The sequence below is a fragment of the Nipponia nippon genome, unplaced genomic scaffold, assembly GCF_047370975.1.
Source record: "Nipponia nippon isolate SJK-2023a ecotype South Korea unplaced genomic scaffold, ASM4737097v1 scaffold_24, whole genome shotgun sequence".
In the NCBI taxonomy this organism is placed as follows: Eukaryota; Metazoa; Chordata; class Aves; order Pelecaniformes; family Threskiornithidae; genus Nipponia; species Nipponia nippon.
In genome coordinates, this window is record NW_028262341.1 from 2,218,543 (window position 1) to 2,232,669 (window position 14,127).

The 14,127-nt window shown below is 46.1% G+C and overlaps 1 protein-coding gene across 3 annotated transcripts in view; it reads right to left on the minus strand.

The window, feature by feature from the left end:
• Positions 1-4,691, minus strand: part of EDIL3 (EGF like and discoidin domains 3) — a 255,708-nt gene extending 251,017 nt beyond the window's left edge. For 2 of the 3 annotated variants that reach the window (XM_087761554.1, XM_087761555.1), the window contains exon 1: positions 4,362-4,691. In XM_087761554.1, coding sequence (XP_087617680.1) covers positions 4,362-4,428 — 67 coding nt within the window. In that variant the 5' untranslated portion in view covers positions 4,429-4,691. The remainder of the gene's footprint in view (positions 1-4,361) is intronic. The other variant, XM_087761553.1, reaches the window with a different exon arrangement.
• Positions 4,692-14,127: the final 9,436 nt, after the last annotated feature.

Consider the following 14,127-nt stretch of genomic DNA (forward strand, 5'->3'; position numbering starts at 1 on the left):
ATATTTTCACCGTGAACCTGTTTTGAAAGTTGAGTTAATACTGTTTTGATGTTCAACCCATATTCTTTCAAAGGCAGCTAGGCTTCAAGTATGCTACAAAGAAGCCCAATATCACTTGTAATACAATTCTGACCATCCTCTAAGTTTTCAGAAATACTCCTGGCTCTGTGGCTTACTTAAGTTTGAAATGTGTAAAAACCTAAAAAAATGGAAAACAGTAACATGCTAAGCCCTATGTGACTCACAATAAATTTGAAAATAACATAGATTTATTTCTGACTCTTGCAGTTTCTTAAACACCGCTTCTCCAGATATCTTTACTTATGTTGAACGGATATCAGGCTGTGAGTTTCTACTGCTGCCATATGGACATGTGCTGTATAAACAGCTAATTCAAGGCATAAAAATCAACCTCTTAATAAAAAGTGATTGTCTTTTGAAATAGCTTCCAAAGTGGACGATCTCCTTGATTTTCAACTGGATGGTAACTGGAAAAATGTGGAAGAGGGAAGGTAAGACAGTGCCCCTTTTCACTATGCTACCATTGATACACAACCTTGTATGAAGTATATCCTTTGAAAAAAGATATAAAGGATAAAGGTTAAAGACATAAAGGGCAGAGAAAGAGGAAGTCGGACACTTAAAAAAATGCAACGAATACCACCAGGACTATTAATTCCAGTTATAACAATGCATGGCTTGACATCAAATTCTGTCCTAAGCTGACCAGACACGTACAGGATGCAATAGTATATCTGCTATATGCTTTCTGGAGGCTATATGAGCAGTCATGGAAAATCAATTTGAATACAAATGTAATTTGTTAAAAGAACAGTGAAAATCATTATGCAGGGTCACACTGTCAGCAGTTTGTACAGGAGCAGATGCCATCCAGAGTTGCAAAGGCATTGGTAAAACAGAAGAATCTTGGTCTTTAAAGTGTCTGTGATCTTTTCAGTCTTTCAGTATAGTTACATGAGAACAAAGCTACAGTTTATCTCTTGTTTCTCAGCACTTTTACTCCTTGCAGCTCATTCCAGCTGCAGAAAGAGGCTTTATAGAAACTTCTAAGCCTCAGATAGAGTGAAGGTTCCCACTGTAACGGGGAAAAAGCAACATCTTTGAAACAGTTCCTTGAAAGTTCCAAAATACTTATCTCAGGCTCAAAGGATGCAGTCATAAAATAAAGAACTAGATTTGCCTCATTTGGGCAATGTCAATACCATTTTTAGGCAAACCGTACATAAAAATTCAGCAAGAAGCTAAGTGAAAAAGTGTGATACAATTTAAGGATTACTTCACAATAAAGACAACTCAAATGGCAAATCTTCAGAAGATCCTGTTGCAAGGACATTTAACACGTAGACATGGAATATAACAATTTGCTATGCACATACAGTACCATTAATGTAGCTGATCAGCTTATCCCATTTCATGAGGTAAATATGGGGACTAAACCAGCCACCAGTTTTAAATTATGTTTTCATTTAATTTGATCCCAGTCTTCACTGACTGTGTTGAAAGGCATTGGCTTATTTGTTCCTAAAAAAATACACAGTGGGACTCAGAAACCTGTATTTTTATAGATGAGATGCACTATATTTCTTGCACCTGAAATAATGTCTTGTAGTCTCTATAGTCACTCTTTTAGTTACCGTCTGTCCACTACAAGGTAGAACCTCAGATTGGCTCACGTTCAGATTTGACCAAGGAACAGCAACAACAGCAAATGTAAAACTTTACAGCTGTTTTGAAATATGTATTAAAGGACATTCCTTATTAGAAATGCACCTGCATCTTTCTTCCAAGCTAAGGAGTAGAAGTCACTGCACCCTTGAAGCCTAGTTTCATCATATACATGCATATAAACACATCTCTGAAGATCAGAGTCCCATTACAGTGCATGAGATTGCAAATTTATCAGACTGGCCACAAAGAAGAAAATTCCAGTCTTCCGTTGGGATGACTTTTTCATCATTATCATCATCATCATCATCATCATCTCTCTCTCTCATTCTCCCCGTTCTCTCTCCCTTTAAGAAAAAAAGAAAAAAAAACAAACTTGCTACTATGTATGTGTTCCAAATGCAAAAAGCAAAAGAGGTTTTTAAGATACGATGAATAAACAGGATTTTGATCTCTATCATTACTTTTCAGAGGTCCAATTAAAAAACAGTTGGTATTTTTCTTTTACAGTAGACTTGAAACATAGGTCAATAATGAACTATATAATTTAACTTTGATCTGCAGTTAGAATTTACTCCAAAAGAAGACAGGGAAGAACTGGCCACTGCATAGATGACACTACATAGATTTTCATTATACACCATTATGCAAATGGACTAATCAGCAAGAAATGCTCAAACAATGCACAAAAAGTTTTCTACTGTTCAAAACCTGCTCTCTGAAGAGCTTCAGTTACTTACAGTGCTTACAGTCATCATAACTTTGAGAGGATCTATTAAAAGTAAACGTTATGACAGCGAGCAAAATTAACCCAGTATATCAGACCTGTCAAGCAGTGTTTTATTCTGTTTCAGCATAAAAAAGACTCTGTATAATTTTCTTCTGTTTCATTTTGAAAGCCAAGGACAAACCTTTAACCGAACAATTACAGCTTATGCAATAACAGAGCAAAAGGATTTTTTCCTTCCTATTTCACTTCTACTAGAAAATCTGTTAAGTTCTCTCTGTTCTGAAGTTACCTAAAAACATGGCAAGACTGTAGACTTAAATGAAAAATGTCTCAGATGTGAACTATGAGAAGTCCTACAGAAGCTCAATGCAAAGTATTTATGACAAGTCCAGACTTTGTGGCAGATACAGTATCTTTTGTTTAAAAGACTTCGGGCATAAACTGCAGGTACAAGGACATATTGCATAAGCTATCACATGCTTGCTGCAACTATGTGAATGTTACTGGATTTTAAGATGCCACCGTGCTGAATAATTTAAGATACAAAATATTCAATTTTACTGATACATTGGTTTCATCTTAAAATAAAAAATGTGAATGATGACGGGAACAGGTCTAAAAGTCAATGGAAATATTCCGTTACTCATTAGGATAATAGTTGTTCTACTAAGCTTCGGGAAGATACAACCAGGACGATAAAAAGGTCTCGAACCCCGAGAGATTCCCCCCAGCCCGGCTATCACACGGTGGGACAGATACAGCCCCGGCACAGGGGCACGTCTGGAGCTCGCAGAGGGCGAGAAGGCTCTGCGGGGGAGCACGGGGAAGCCCTCGCTGGGGATGGGGGGCTGCCCACGGAGGATTTCGTGCGTTGGGGCAAGGGGAGGTGGTGGCGGTGCGGAGGGAGACCCTCGGCGATCCCGCCCGCTGAGCTCCTTCCCCGACGGCGCTGCGGCTGCCTCGGCGGGGAGCGGCGGGCAGGCACCGGGAGCGCCCAGGACCGGACGGGACGGGCGGCAGGTGAAATCCCACCGCCCCCGGTGCCTTCCCCCCGGGCAGCCCGGACACCCCCGGCCCCTTCGCCTTCACAAGAGCTGCTGCTGTGGAACCGGTCCTCCCCCATCAACACCTCACTACGGTCAGCTCGTTGCAAGACGAGCTCCGACAACTTTTTTAATGCGAGGAGGGAAAACCCACTTAGCCTGCACTAAATAATTATTCTAAATAATAACAAAGAGAAGTCCAAGAGCGCTGAAGTTATTTTTCGGGGGTAGGGTTGGGGTTTGGCTTTTTAAGTTTTTGGATTTGTTTTTTTGTTTGGGGTTTGTTTTGGGTTGGTTTTTTTTGGGGGGGGGGGGGGGCGTGCATGAGACACAGAGAAGACGCCGTTGGTGTTTTAGATGGAGATGCCCTAGTTAGAGGGAGGCAGGAAAAGGGTCGCCTGACAAGAGCTGTTCACTGCTGCTGAGATTCTAAAGCCCCCGAACGTGTTTGCAAACTGTTCCGCGGTTTGCTGGATCCCCGGCTCAGAGCTAACAGTCTTCAAATTAAAATGAAGATCGGTGACTGGGGAGAGGTAGGGGGGAGGAAGGGAAAAGAAATGTGGACAGCTCTGCGGATATTATTAAATCTTCCCAGCCGCTCATCTGGATTACATTTAAGCTCTCACGGCATTTCTTTCTCCCTCTAATTAAGCGTAGTTTCAAAACAGAACATGTCAGAGGACGAATCTTTCGTCGGCTTCTATTTAAAATGTAGAGATAAGAATGTTTTTTTTAATAAAAAAAAAAAAAAAAAGCAAGCCCAGACGGAGGCACCCGGCTGAGAGCCGCCCGGCGGTCGCGCCTCCCCGCTCCCCCCCGCGCACTTCGTCTCCGACTTTGTGAGAGCTCCGGCGCGGCCCCGACCCCCGTGTCCCCGCGGTCCCCGTCCCCCGTTCCCTCACCTCGGGCGAGGCGCGGTGCCGCCAGGCTCCCGCAGAGCACCAGCCAGGCCAGCACCGCTCGGCTCATCGTCCTCTCCTCCCGCGGCCGCGCCGCCTCTGCCGAAGGAAGAAGGCGGCCGGCGGGCGGCGGCGGCGGCGCCTCCGCCCGGCGAGGCGAGGCGAAGCGATGCGATGCGATGCGATGCAATGCGATGCGATGCGAAGGTCCCTCCCGGCCCGCCGCGGCGCGGCCGCCGGCCGAACGCAGCCCCCGGCCGAAGGCGGTTCCCGCTGCCGCCGCCCTAGCAGCGGCGAGGAGGCTGCCCCGCCGCCCGCCGGCTCTGCGCGCCCGCCAGGTGCCGCCGCGCCTCCAGCATGGCCCGGCCGGCCGCCTCCGTCCCGCCGGCCGCCGCCTCCTCCTCCTCCTCTTCCTCCTCCTCCTGCGCGACCGCGGCCGCTCTGCGCGCTCCGAGCTAGCGGCTCCCTCGGGGGCGGCGGGGGAAGGCGCGGCGGCGGCGGGCGGTTCTGCCCGACACACCCTGGCACCTGCTCCGCCCCCCGGCCGCTGCAGCGGGGGATGCGGTGGTCGGGGGTGGTGGTGCGAAATGAAGTACACGGCCAAGGCGGGGAGGCAGGAGGGCAGGGAGGCAGGCGTTGGCTTCTGCCGGAGTCTTTCCCCCAAAGCCCGCTCCGTGCCCCTCTGCCCCCCAGGTCCCGTGTGCGGGGAACGCGGTTTCGGGAAGGGGCTTAGGACCGCACCCCTGGTGTTCCTCTTCCGCTACAAATTAGTATGTCGTGGTTTAGTCGTTGGCCCTGGGGGTAGCTGCCCTCTTCTATCAGGGAACTGACGCAGGCTGGCGCAGTTCAGAGGCGGTTTACCCTCCGCAAACTCCTGTCTTGCAGGTGTCGTCCAAGCCCTGCGCTTTGCTGTGCTCTGCTTCAGCTGCCGACTTAAAATCCTTTCTGAACATCTAGATAGGGAACCTACATGAAATGTAAATGTCCATTCTTCCACCTCCTTCCCCAGGTACCTGCCTGTTACTGAAAGGAAATCAAAGCAAGAATGCAAGATGTGGTGAAATTTCAGAAGTAGTCTGAGGTGGAGGACGGGAAGATCCCATATCAGACCACTACTCACGACTTTTTTTTTCCTACTTGCGTATATAGAGCTACAAGAGTGAAATAAGTACTAATTGCCCAATGGGAGTCAAAAGGCTCTTCAGATATTTTATATCTGTAATTTGCATCCCCTCTACATGACCTCGTAGTAAAATAGCCCATATTAATATTATATTAAACGTTAATGCAATTGCTGAGTGAGAAGAATGCACTTAACAGCATTAGGCTGTTGAGAAGCTTTTCTAGAGATACAGCTTGAGTGTCCGGGCTGGTTGCATGACAACATGGAGAGACATCATGAAATTAAGAGTGGAAACAATCCATTAAGTCGTCTACTCTGTTGGCTACTTTGGCTAGCATCTGACAATAGTTTTCACAGCGTTTCATTTTACAAGCCCTTTTTCTACCATTAAATGCCTCTAAGTGGCAGGGTGACAGCCCTTCGCTAAAGCTCTAGTTTTACATCTGAGCTTGCGATTAATCGCATTTTTCTCTGACACTGGAAGTATTTCAGTTTCAATACATTGCATTGTCAGGGAAGAATTAAAAGGATCAAGCTTTTTGCATTGGTTAAGCTATGAAATTACCAGAAATAACACACCTTGATAAAGAGCGTGTTACACCCAGAGTCCCAGAGCGTTTTCTGTTTGCATACAGGGCACTGGTGGACACACCAAGCATGCACTTCACCCATCACAGAGATGCAAGCCTCTCTGGTGGCACTCAGCCACCAGTAGTGGGGCACTGCAAAATTATCCAGCAAGTTAGGACAGATAAAGAAAAAAAAAAATCTCCCCTATGCTAATGAAGCCCACACTAGCAGAGAAGATATGTTAGCATGGGATTTAGTCCAGCATATCTCGCTGGACATGCAGTAGCTGGTAGCATTCACAAAACTTTCACGGCCTTCAGTATTATGTGTGCTCGTGTAATTCACCTGGCAGCACTCATATGGGCTACAGTCATGCCTTCGTTTTGCTGCACACACATACTCTGCAATTGCATCACTACTTCTACAGCAACTTGGATTTTACATGTCACTTTCCATGCCAGAGATCACCCTGAAGAAATACTGTCTGGAAAGAAAATACTTCTGTTTCTCCTCGAGGGTTACTTTACTATCAATACAGAGATAGTGGAAATTTAGGAAGCCTTAACAAAGGCTGATATTAATGCATTCTGATATTAATGCATCATTTCTCCACAACGGTGCTAATTTTACTGCTTATCTCTGTTTTACAACCAAGAATCCAGCTGTCATAATTACAAGGCAAGCTGCACTTTAGCTGCTGTGGCAGCCCAGCATGCCTGCACCCCCAAGTGGCAGGCTTGCCTTTTTTTTTATTTTTCTTGAGGGAATAATGCCATAATGCAGCCCCTTTATTTCCCCAATTAGGATAAATCTAAAGGGCCTAACTACATTTGGTACTGGGAAGCCTTTTTCCACTGAGGGCCTGGGACTAGCAGCTGATTAAAATGACACAGAAATAGCTTCGTCTAAGCCAGGCATTGTTTATTCAGCCAAAAGGGATGAAACAACAAAAGGCTTTTATGTTTGGTTCTTACCTAAAGTGCAATGCCTTTTTGCCTTCTGATTTTGAATAAGTTTCATTCAACAAGATCTATCTCCCCTCCTCAGAGTAATTAGATTGTTCCTGCAGCTTTCTTGCTGCCCCTCTCTGCTGCGCTCCTCTTCAGGTGCTGCTTCCCCCTGCTTGTTCCCCGTGTTTCGGGATTGACCCTGACTTGGGGATGCTGCAGAAACTCCCGTTCATCCAGCCCCTTCCTTCTAGCCCAATAGTTTTTCTTAGCACAGAGCAATGCAATACCCTGCTCCAGCTCGGTGCTGTGAGAATCACTCCAGGGTACAGACTGTTCCTTCCTCCCAACTCAAATATAGTAATTATTTGCATCTAGGTTTTCTTAATATGGATTTTCTGATATGTATAAGCCAAACTTATTTACTGTGCTAGCCTGAGTTTTACCAAAGACTCCCCATGCTATTGTGCTATGGGCCTGCAATTCTTCAGTGCTACATCACCAGCACTCTCATTGGGGTTGTTGTGGTTGCAGCATGTCACAGCGCTCTCCGCCTACAGTGACTGATCCCTGACCTGACCTGCTTGGTGAAGAGGTTGACCTGGTGTCCTTCCTTGTCCTCTAAAGTTCAGAAATGGTGGATTTTTGCCATTTGTTGTATACACCTTTCTTGAAGCAACTGCCTCACTTGACAGTGGGAAAAAGTGCCTACTGACTCTGCTACCATTTATAAGTACTACAGATATGTAAACATCATTTTCATAGGGGAAACGCCAGGACTCAAGACATCTTGAAGGTTCTCTTTGCCTTATTTGCTTACATGTCTGCAAATCCTTAATGACTTCCCAATGGTGAAGCCACTTGACTGAAATATGGACGAGATGGGACTGGAATGGCACAAGCCATTGCAGCTCAAGCTGACATTCTCACCTTTTCTATTTATTTTAATATTTATGTACTACATATAAATATTACATTTTTATATTTGTATTTTGTTTTTTATCTGTAATGCAAAATTCTTCCTTCTGTCATGTGAATTCATTATGTGCTTCGTGTTCTGGAATTTAGTACCAAAATGAGCTCAAGAGCTGCCGGATATTAATCCTATCTTCCTTTTTCTGCCATCCTTTGCAGGAGCATAGGACACAAAGACAACTTTGCATTTTCCAAATTGTTTCCACACTTCAGGATAATTTCTGCTGAATTTTAATTAGCTGCACTCTAATGTCCAACTATTTATTTTATTTGTTTACAAATCATTTAGGGTCAAGAACTGCTTTGCATACAATTTTTTAAATTTCTTCCATCTAAATGATCAGCATTGTTTACCAGGAATTTCTGCCTAACAGGATTGCCAGATAGGGACTGTGGAAACTGTCTAAATCTGCAATACCCCATGCTTAAACTAAGGATCCCTATTGATCTTCTGGAATGGAAGGGGTAGAGCAGAGATACAGATCAACTGCTGCATTTCAAAGGGAAAACACAGCATAGTCAGCTTCTTTGAGGCTGGGGGAGAGCTATTCCACAACTGGTAATGTCCCCATTTTTTCCTTCATCTTCCTTTCATTAGTACCTTATTTTTCCTCTTCTTTTGTCTGCATTATTTCCTGTCCTATGCCAAATGCTCAAATTAACCCTTTAAAGTCCTACATCAAACAGAAAAAAATTACACACATTAGAAAAGTAGGCAGCCACATCGTTTGCCACACTGCCCTTAGATAAAAAGCCATCAGTAAAGCAACAACAACAACAAATCTTAATGCACAAAATGAACACATTTTTAGCATAAGAAATAGAATAATGCTTAATGTTTAATAGTAGTGACATAAGGTCTAATACTTGTTACACAAAAGGCGAACTGAGTAACTCCCATCTGTGCTGCAGTACTAAAAAAGAGCTTATCCTTGCTATTCACCAACTTCTTGCCAATTTTAGAAGTCATCTAGTAAACATAAATGTAACCTGTCAATTACCCTATAACACCTTTAGGGTATCTTGGATACCAGCTTTGCTTAGGAGATTAGCTTTATCACTGGCTTCCATCAAAGCACTGGCCAGATTTGAGCCTTCTTAAAGTGAGAGATCAGGACAAGCTCAGAGCCCAGGGTGTACAGGTGGAGATTATATTGCCATCCCCAATTATAATTAGGGCTATAAAAAGCCACTGCTGCACACAAGCAGTAGAACTTTCCGTAATGTTTTCTAATAATTTGTACTTTGTTTGTCAGGCATTTGTCGTACACCATTCACCATAACTGACTGCTCTGATTCTGCAAGTCATTGGCATATATTTGTCTTGGAGAAAAGAACAGATACTACATCTGTCTATCACCACCACCACAACACTGCCAGAATTATTCTTTTGGTTGACACTGCCTCTGAAAAAGGAAACAATACATTCTTTTATCTCTTCCCAGACAGAGATCCCCCACTTCTTGAACATTCAAGGTTTCTGGTTAAGTCAACGTTAGTTTTTGTTGCGTAAAGCATGGAAGATCCTGCTTCCGTCAAACCTTTCTGGTTCAAAAGAAGTGTCATGTAATGCTGCATTGCAGGAAGGGGAGAAAAGTGGCTGTGCAACACAGGGAAATACTCAAACTCCATGTAAAAAAAAAAAAAAAAAGTACTTTTTCTTTCCCTCGTCTGTAGCATGGATTTTTTTCTTACTATTTACAGAAAGGAGGCAACAAAATCAGTGCCATAATTGGTTTTGATTCCCTTTCTTTTATCTTGGAAATAAGCCTTTACTGTCTACAGAGGACAGATATTTAAGAATCCCTTGCAATGGCTGAATGTCTGAGTACCTTTTAAAATGAATCCTTTGCTAACCATAATATGAATGTGTAATATGCACAAGAACATAAAAGAGAAGAAGGGTGCACACTTTTTTTTTTTTTCCCCCCTCTGCTGTCCTATTAAACTGTCTTTATCTCAGCCCACAGGTTTTACTTTTTTTTTCCCCAATTCTCTGCCCCATCCCACCAGGGGTGGGGGCAGGGAGGGTAAGCGAGCAGCTCTGTGGTGCTTAGTTGCCGACTGGGGTTAAACCACGACAGTCCAAAATATTGGCAGCAGTAAGACATGTGTAGAAGCTCAGCGCTAATGCACATGTGTCTGTTCAACTGCCTCTACAGACAGTTTCTCACAAACACCACGTGGTTCCTCTACTTTCTACATAGGAAGGTCTGAGTTAAACGTTAATGTCACTCTGTGTTGCTGATGTTAAAGCAACAAGGCAAAGATGCACCCCTATAAAGTGTCACTTGCAGCAAGCTGCACATAGTGGGTCTTCTGATACGGGTACAAATTCGTTTCTGCTCAAGATCTTGTGCCAAGAGCCGGTGATGCTGTGAGATTGCTGTTCTCAGGTGAGCGCAAGTCCCTCTGACAGAGGACTATGGGATACCCGCAGTTCTTGAGATGACGATGAGCACCCAGAGGGTCCATGACACTGCTTAACCCCATACTTTGCCACCTACATCAGTTTATAAAATGCTTTTGCACTCAATAGTGAGGAGGAGTCTGACTAGCATCTTGGATATTATGTTTCCGTGCCCTCCATGGCCTGCATCCTGCTTCCCACTGTAAATGTGTACTTAAAGGAATCAGTCAGTAGAAGAGAGACTATGATTGAACAGACCTGAGTTCCTTACTAAACCAAGTTAACACACACCTCTCTCCTTTCAGAGTTTGCCTCTCTCGCCACTGGTGCATGATTCCTGTTTTCTCCACTTGCACACTGGCTGCCTTGCACTAGTAAAGATTGTTCTGCTGTGCTTGTTTGTACTCCCTTTTATGGCAAAGCTAAATCATGATTGTTAGTGTGAGCATTAAGTCACTAGCAAACACATATACCATTCTAAACAGCTGTTTGGAGAAAAGAGGGCAACAGTTCTTTAAAATCTGTAGCAAAGTTTGCCTTGCCTCTCATCCCTCAGTATTGGGACCTATTAGCACCCTGAATCATTGTAGGAACATCTCTAAAGTGCAACCCAGTGAGACAGGTTTGCTGAAGCTGGAAGGATCAAGTGAGGGAGAGCCTCCCTTGCCCTCATGCTGTCAGGCAGAGGGAGGGGACCCAAGAGAAGGAGAAGGATGGATGCAGATCCCAGCTCGGCGCAGCAGGCAAATCCTCTCCTGGCCAACCTCACCCCCCCAGGTGCCCTTACACAACAGGTATGAGGTTCTGGAACTTGAGGGCCAGGAGGATGAAGATACAGACAGTGATCCATCCAAAAGGTTGACTGGGGGGAAGCAGTCAGCCCCATGCATTACAACGGCCATTGGTAAGAAAAAAAGAAGGGTAATTGTCATAGGTGACTCTCTTCTGAGGGGAACCAAGGGCCTGATATGCCGACCGGACCCATCCCATAGGGAAGTCTGCTGCCTCCCTGGGGCAAGGATAAGAAACGTTACCAGGGAGCTCCCCAGGCTGGTAAAAGCTTCCGATTATTATCCACTAGTGGTTGTTCAAGTCGGCAGTGATGAGGTAGCTGATAGTGGCATCAAGACAATCAAAAGGGACTTTAGAGAACTAGGGCGATTGCTTGAAGGATCAGGAGCACAGGTGGTGTTTTCCTCCATCCCATCAGTAGCCGGGAGGCATATGGAAAGGAACAGGAAGACCCACCTCATCAACATGTGGCTCAGAGGCAGGTGCCAGCGGCGGAATTTTGGGTTTTTCAACCATGGGGCAGTTTACATGGCACCAGGCCTGCTGGAGACAGATGGGGTTCACCTGTCGCAAAGGGGGAAAAGGATCCTGGCCCAGGAGTTAGCTGGCCTTGTTGAGAGGGCTTTAAACTAGATGTGAAGGGGGAAGGGGATAAATCCAGGCTTGCTAGGGACGAGCCTAGGGGTAGCATGCCTGTGTTGGTGAATAGATCTATAGCCCAACTGAAGTGCATTTACACCAATGCACGCAGCATGGGCAATAAACAGGAGCAGCTGGAAGCCACTGTGTGGCAGGAAAGCTATGATGTGGTAGCCATCACGGAAACGTGGTGGGATGACTCGCATAACTGGAGTGCTGCAATAGATGGCTACAAGCTCTTTAGAAGGGACAGGCTAGGAAAGAGAGGCGAAGGGGTAGCCCTGTACGTTAGGGAGTGCTTTGACTGTCTAGAGCTTAACGACAGTAATGATAAGGTTGAGTGCTTATGGGTAAAGATCAGGGGGAAGGCTAACAAGGCAGATATCGTGATGGGAGTCTGTTACAGACCACCCAACCAGGACGAGGAAACAGTTGGCTGAAGTCTCACAATCCCTAGCCCTTGTTCTCGTGGGAGACTTCAGCTTACCAGATATCTGCTGGAAATAAAACACAGCAGAGAGAAAGCATTCTTGGAGGTTCCTGGAGTGTGTGGGAGATAACTTCCTGATGGAGATGGTAAGCAAGCCAACCAGGGGAGGTGCCCCACTGGACCTGTTGTTTATGAACAGAGAAGGCCTGGTGGGCAATGTGGTGGTTGGAGGCTGTCTTGGGCTCAGCAACCATGACATGATAGAGTTTTCAGTTCTAGGAGAAGTAAGGAAGGGGGTCAGCAAAACCGCTACCCTGACCTTTAGAAGGGCAGACTTGGGATTGTTTAGGAGTCTGGTTGACAGAGTCCCTTGGGAGGCAGTCCTGAAGGGCAAAGGAGTCCAGGAAGGCTGGATGTGATTCAGGGAGGAGGTCTCAAAGGTGCAGGACCAGGCCTTCCCCAGGTGCCGCAAGTCGAGCAAGCAGGGGAGAAGACTGGCCTGGTTGAACAGAGAGCTTCGGCTAGAACTCAAGAAAAAAAGGAGAGCTTACCACCTTTGGAAGAAGGGGCAGGCAACTCAAGATGACTACAAGGATATTGTTAGGTTATGCAGGGAGAAGATCAGAAAGGCGAAGGTGCAGCTGGAACTTAAACTGGCCACCGCCGTTAAAGACAACAAAAAAAGTTTTTATAAATATATCAGTGACAAAAGAAGGGCCAGGGAGAATCTCCCTCCTTTGTTGGATGCAGAAGGTAACCTTGCCATGAAGGATGAGGAGAAGGCTGAGGTACTTAATGCCTTCTTTCCCTCAGTCTTTAATAGTCAAGCTAGTCATCCTTGGGTTTTTCAGGCCCCTGAGCTGGGTGATGGAGATAGGATTCAGAATGAAGTCCCAGTTGTTGAAGAGGTGGCAGTCACTGACCTGCTCCTCCACCTGGATGCGCACAAGTCCATGGGGCCAGACGGGATCCACCCAAGGATACTGAGGGAGCTGGCAGAGGAGCTGGCCAAGACACTGACCATCATTTATCAGCAGTCCTGGTCAACCGGGGAGGTCCCAGATGACTGAAAGCTAGCAAATGTGACGTCCCTCTACAAGAAGGTTGGAAGGAGGATGCCGGGAACTACAGGCCTGTCAGCCTGACCTCGTTGCCAGGAAAGGTCATGGAACAGATCATCTTGAGTGCCATTACATGGCACGTGCGGGACAACTGGGGGATCAGGCTCAGCCAGCATGGGTTTATGAAAGGGAGATCCTGTTTCACTAACCTGGTCTCCTTCTATGACAAGGTGACCTGCTCAGTGGATGAGAGGAAGGCTGTGGATGTTGTCTGCTTGGGCTTTAGTAAGGCCTTTGAGACTGTCTCCCACAGCATTCTCCTGGAGAAGCTGGCTGCTTACAGCTTGGATAAGTGCACTCTGCACTGGGTTAAAAACTGGCTGGACGGCCGAGCCCAGAGAGTGGTGGTGAATGGAGTCAAATCCCGTTGGCGGCCGGTCACGAGTGGTGTTCCCCAGGGCTCAGTGTTGGGGCCGGTCCTGTTCAACATCTTCACTGATGATCTGGATGAGGGGATCGAGTACACCCTCAGTAAGTCTGCAGATGACACCAAGTTTGGTGTAAGTCTCGATCTGCTGGAGGGCAGGAAGGCCGTACAGAGGGACCTGGACAGGCTGGATCATTGGGCCAGGGCCAACTGTATGAGACTCAACAAGGCTAAGTGCCAGGTCCTGCACTTGGGTCACAACAACCCCATGCAATGCTACAGGCTAGGGGAGGAGTGGCTGGAGAGCTGCCTGGCAGAAAGGGACCTGGGGGTTTTGGTTGACAGCCACCTGAACATGAGCCAGCAGTGTGCTCAGGTGGCCAAGAGGGCCAACA